This window comes from Tachyglossus aculeatus, chromosome 9 (genome assembly GCF_015852505.1).
Source record: "Tachyglossus aculeatus isolate mTacAcu1 chromosome 9, mTacAcu1.pri, whole genome shotgun sequence".
Lineage (NCBI taxonomy): Eukaryota > Metazoa > Chordata > Mammalia > Monotremata > Tachyglossidae > Tachyglossus > Tachyglossus aculeatus.
In genome coordinates this window covers 51,587,600-51,593,599 of record NC_052074.1, presented here as the reverse complement: position 1 = coordinate 51,593,599, position 6,000 = coordinate 51,587,600, and the positions used below count along the sequence as shown (strand labels likewise).

Here is a 6,000-nt window from a genome sequence, read left to right as displayed (position 1 = left end):
TAAAAATAATAAAATAAAAATGTGCTAGAGTCAAATCCCATGGTCAAATTGAACCTCGCATGGGTGTAGAAGCATATGACATGATCAGGGCTTGTATTTTTCTGAATTGGAGTATAACACTAGATTCCAAACTCTGCTGATTAGATAGCTTTGCCAGAGTAGACACGCCAGCCCTGTAAGATTAAGTTCTGTTCAGTATCTACAAACATTTCAGTGGTTAAGTAAACCAGGAGTATCTTAGATTATCAGTGGCACGATACCATCTTTTGAGAGTCACGGACAACCATCTTTCCTAGAATTAGTTCTAAAAGGTAAAATTCTACTGGGACAGAGTAAGTTCCCATATCTGCAGCTGGGCTTCTCCCATCTTGTATTGTCTCGTTCGGTGGGTTTTGTGACAAGACTAAAGTGGGGAGATGGATTCCGCTTTTATCCTCTGGTGGAATCCATGCAAAGAAGCCTTTGGGACTGGAGACTTGGAATCAAATCTGTATTTTATAATAGGCGCTTGATCAACAGCGGGCTCTAAATCAGAGCAACGGGGCCCGAAGCTATTGTTTCAGAGAGCTGTTGGAATGCTGCTGCAGGTTTCCAGCAAGAGTCAGCGCTCCTCAGAAACAGACACCTTGGAAGAGGTGTGCCAAAGTTTATATAGTGGTACTTCGGGTTTCAAGATGACTCTAATGATGCAGAGGTCCTCCCCATGCCAGCCAAGTTGATGGAAGAAAAGCTTTTGATCAACTGACAATGTGTTCTATATCAGGAAAGATCCCCATGCCAAGCAGATGTATTTCCCAAAGTTTATATAGTAGTACTGTGGGTTTCAAGATGACTCTAATGATGCAGAGGTCCTCCCCATGCCAGCCAAGTTGATGGAAGAAAAGCTTTTGATCAACTGACAATCTATTCTATATCAGGAAAGAGCCCCGTGCCAAGCAGATGTATTTCCCTCCTGCATTGCTTATAACTGATTTTTAATCTGCCACAGTCTCCCCATCTTATTCTGGTCTCACACATGCAGAACTAACTTTTTAAAAGCAATTCCAAATAAAGCACCTGATCTTTCAGGATGTCATTCTAACCCAAAGCTCCCACCCAAACCAGATTTGAATGATCAGAGGAGCAATAGTGAGCTTCAGTACATCCGCATCCTTGCGCTGCCTTTTGTTCGGTGACCCTTAGATTGGCATCTGCGCACAAAGAATTGAAATGAATTCCAATTAGAATGATTCTAAATAGCATTAATTTCTATACAATGATGTACATTTTTAATGGGAAAACAGATTTTGCTTACTGTACTTCCTGGTTCTGACGAATTCCAACTAATTTGCAATTTCATCCTTTCATCAATTTCATCAGTATGAAATCTCGACCACCGTGCCTATAAACTTGGTATGGCCTCTCAGTCCTCCTGACCGATTTGAATATCTCCATCATAGGACAATCAAATGATCCTGGACTTCAGCCTACTTTCCAATAAACCTGAATTTCTCGAAAGAGTCATCCGTGACTGAGGGGAGGATTTAATAAAACAAGCCACGATCCCTTCAGCACCTGGAAATACTATTAATGAGGGCTTACTTGGTCAGTGAAAGGTAGAGCCTCAGCCAAGGAGGAAGATGGGCCATTTTAGACCATCTAAAGATACTTGATCTTCCAAACTTTCTAAGGCTGAAATTCTCAGAGACTACTTTTGCCTTCTAAGCATAGTTGGCTGTCCTTCTTGACGGGAGGAAGACTATCACCTCTTGCGCTGATCAACTGATCAGGATGAGGGGGTGTTGTTTTTCCTTCAGTCTTCCTATTAGGCAGTCAAGATATGAAAAAATTCCCACAAGCTTTGGCCATTGACCTTTTTCTCCTAAAGAAACTCAGAGGAGGAGGAAGCAGATTCCTCCATCCCCTGGGAATGAATCCATCCCTCATTTGGCCAAGAAGTAGGCAGCTATGAAGAGTAGAGTTGACTGGGACACACAATGGTCTGGAACAAGCCACTTTGCCTTTGACAATGAGCAGACAAATTAGTGTTCTTGTGGCATCTAGAATTTGGTGAGGACTCAGAGCAGGCCAATGTCAGCAACAAGAATGTGTTAGATTGTAGTATTTTCACATTAGAGGCACATGCCACTCTTTTTACAGCTGCCTCCAGCTGGCCTCATTTTACAGACAAGACTACCTTCCCTTGTTGGAGAGCTGTAGGATGTATCGAATGGGCTCTTGCTGCTGATTAGGAGGGTTACTCATGAAAGCAAATTAAGTTAGTAGACTGTGAGCCCCACGTGGGACAACCTGATTACCTACCCCAGCTCTTAGAACAGTGCTCGGCACATAGTAAGTGCTTAACAAATACCATAATTATTATTTTTATTATTTGGTGGAAGTTTTGAGTTCCTCCAACCCTTCTGGAAAGGAAGGGAAGTATGAAAACTCCTCACAACAGTAACCCATATGCCTTTTGTCGTCTTCTCTTTAAGCCTGTTCCCATCCAAAGAAAGGGAGGTGACTGATTGCTAAGGGGAAAGGTCTGGATATGATACAACTACTCATGCAGGGGTGCAAAGGGTGGACCCTTGATAGGTTAGGGTCACCGTGACTATGGAAAACCACAGAACATATTTGTAGCCTTGCATTTGGAAAACTTAAAACCCTAATCTGACTCAACTACAGTGAAAAAAAAAATCATTTTGACCCAGTGGATTTAAAAAATTATAATTAACGAATCAGGTTAAGCTTGGAAGCAATGTCAGGTTAATTCTGCCCCTACTCCAACATGCGCCTTTTTAGGACGGTGTTTCTACTGGCATCGTGGACATCATTCAAGTACACTCAAGAACTAGTGAATGAAAGAATCGCTTTTCAGAACTGAAATCTACAAAATGCTTACTTCAGAACCTTAAACGCCCAACCAAGTCTGACAGACATAAAAATTAAGAAGCAATGCGGTATTATGAACATCAAGAAGAGTCTACATCTCATACAGACACGGAATATGTGATTCTTCACATACCTAGAAGGTCAAAATACTGAAATAAATTAGCAAGTGTCATATTGCATTTAAAGAAAAGTAGCACACACTATCTCATAGGTCAATTTACGGAAAGTTGGGATTCCAAAAGTCCTTCTCCAGCAAACCAACGGCAACACCCCAAGAGTAGGAGTGTGTGGTGTATTTCTACCTGCCCTTCAAAAAAGTTAAGGAGACATGAGGTAATGGGATATGCATAGAATGCATTCTGGATTTTCCTGCTAATTGTCACCGGCAAGAGAAATTAAAATGCTTCAGAAATGTAAGCCTAGCTTAATATTTGGGCAATGGCCTTTAGTCTGATTACAAAACTGAAGTTATTTGTTCATTTATTTCTCACCCCATCTAGACTGCAAGGTCCTTGTGGGCAGTGATCCTATCTACCAACTCTATTGTACTGTAGTCTACCAAGCATTTAGTACCATGCTCTGCTGACAGTAAGCACTCAGCAAATACCACTGACAGATTGATTACTTCATAAAGGTCGGTGCGTTCCAAGATAAATTTTGTTGCGGAGTGTACATTGGTTTCACACTTCCTCTAAACTGGCAACAGTGTGGCTTGGTTCCTACTGAGAACTGATACAAGTCCCCACCTGGATGAGCAAAGGCTTGACTGGCCCCTTCACAATTTTTTTAAGACTCCTTTGAGACAACGTGAACACCACCACAGTTCCGGCTCTCCTTCCTCTCCCTCAACAGTTCAATCACTCCACCTCGTAAGGCTCTGCAAAGGGGCACTAAAGTGCATGTGGACGCCAGGCATGGGGCCAAAGGTGCTGAACAGGCTAAGAGTCCAGATGCTGTTTTAAAAAGTGGCGATTCCTTCTACTTCTTCCTGGGGCACTAACCAGGGGAAGGCACAGCTCCGACCCTCTGAGCCGATCGTCCTCCCTCCCTCCTTAGACAAAAAGCATATAGGTCGGCACAGAGAGGTTCCTTTACTTGTACAAAGTGGTAAAAATAGGGCCTAGTTCACCCTAAGGGAAGTGTCTGAAGGTCAGGTTAAGAGAAAGAGCCAAAAAGGCATAGGGAGGTCCAGGTGTGATTAGCGTGGCCATGCTCTAGGGCTCGAACGATAGATCCGCAGCATCAATGAACATGCCGTCCATTTTCACCAAAACATGATTCCTAAACTACCATAAATAAAATACATACGGAACAATTAAACCTTTTTCTTACAATAATTACTTTTACATTTAAAAAGTTACCATAATCTTCAAATATGCTGAACATTACGATTCAAAAACCATTTCATTTCCAAGTATCAGGTAACAATGTTGCACGAGCCCGACAATCAAAGACTTGGAACTTCGATCTACACCGCGTGGCAGTTTTCACATGGTTTGACAGGTAGGCGGCTGTGAAGGATGTTTGGTTTTTTTTTTTTAATTTAGCGGGTTTTTTTTTTATCAAAACAGTTCGATTTGTTTTAAAATCGTAACAGGGACCGTCTTTGTGCAATGCCACGTTTGCGTAGCTAAAAAGGAAAACCAAAATTGTCTTGAACTTTGCCTGCAGTCTAAGTTTTCTCAGTTCCCAGCTTAAACAACGATGAGTCTACGATCCAATGCACGAGATACGGCGCATTGGAATTGGGAGCTTGCTTCGATGATAACTCGGCCCGCTACACGGGGACTGTCTCCACCACTGGAGATTTGATGCATTCCTCATGCAGTCTGCTCTTTTCGGGAAGGCTTAATGGATTCTCGTCAGGGTGGTCGGGAACGTGGCTGTCACCGTTCAGAGTGGAGACGAACCCCTCCTGGGCCGAGCCTTTCAAGTAAGAGTGGAATTCCACGTGGGGATGACTTGCCCGGGGGTCGGGATAGAGGCTAGTACATGGAACGCCGTTATCGCTTTCTGACGAGGAGCAGCACACGATCACCGAGGGGTTGGCTGCCGGGTAATGGGAGCCCCCGTAACTTTCTTCCGTTGGCCGCGAGTAGTCGACATACTGCTCTGATGTCATGTTATAAGGCACCAGAGACAGGGCACCATTTTTAACCGTGTCCCTTTCAGAATAGCTCTCAGGAATCTGGTTTGGAGTGCCGGGGGTATGGTTGTCTATTTGGTAATACAGAGTCGAAGAGTTAGTGTAAAACGGGGTGTTTTTAGAGTGGTTTTCATGCACCGCGGTGCCGTCAGAATAGCAAAGGACCGAAGAAAGGGGCACAACCTCAGCGTGGGCGTCCAGCGTTTCCACAAAATCGTCACCTTTTTCGTCCTCCTCGTCTTCCTCGTCCTCCTCTTCCTCTTCCTCATCATCATCCGACTCACTGGGGGCCAAACTCTGGGTGCTGGAATCCGTCACGCCGCTACAGAAGCTGCTCCCGTCTTCCTCCTCATCTTCTTCCTCACCTGGGCAGTCCAGTTCCTCAGCAGATGGCAAACGTATCACCGCAGCCTGCGGCTCTGTTTCGATCTCAAAGTTCTCGGCGATAGAATACTCTACGGGGTGTGCGGCTGGAACCATGGCATTGCTGGGAGCGCTCAGCTCACTGTGACAGCCATTTAGGGCCGGAACCTGCTGCTCTCGGTTCTTTTCCAGTTCAAGCTTCATTATCGTGTGCAAAAAGTGAGTCCGGACCCGGATGGGATTGAATTCAATTCTACCTGCTGTATTACTACACCCTTCTTTAGTGCAACCACAGGGAAAGGACATACGATCCACCTTAAAAAGAAGAACACGTATTAGTCACAGGCCGATGTATTTGAGAAAAAATAAAACCAACTCAGTAGCCCGTCCCCTTTCAACACCTCAGTGGGTCTTAATTTACGAGGTATGAATGACGCTAATTTCACTCAGCACTAGATTTTATAAAAAGGGTCTGCCTGAGTGTTATAAGGAAAAAAGATCCATGAAGATCTCTGAAAAAGCACAAACCAACAACTGTATTTTACATCCAAGCTTAAAAGGTTAAGGACCACACTCAACTTTCTACTCCCTAATGACTTTTTGGAGTTGACTACTAC

General features: G+C 43.9%; 1 protein-coding gene across 4 annotated transcripts in view; it reads right to left on the bottom strand.

Annotated features, from left to right (window-relative positions):
- Positions 1 to 6,000, bottom strand: part of CSRNP3 (cysteine and serine rich nuclear protein 3) — a 132,649-nt gene continuing 126,649 nt past the window's right edge. For all 4 annotated transcript variants that reach the window (XM_038751804.1, XM_038751805.1, XM_038751807.1 and 1 more), the window contains one exon: positions 1 to 5,698. In XM_038751804.1, the coding sequence (XP_038607732.1) occupies positions 4,652 to 5,698 (1,047 nt within the window). In that variant the 3' untranslated portion in view covers positions 1 to 4,651. The remainder of the gene's footprint in view (positions 5,699 to 6,000) is intronic.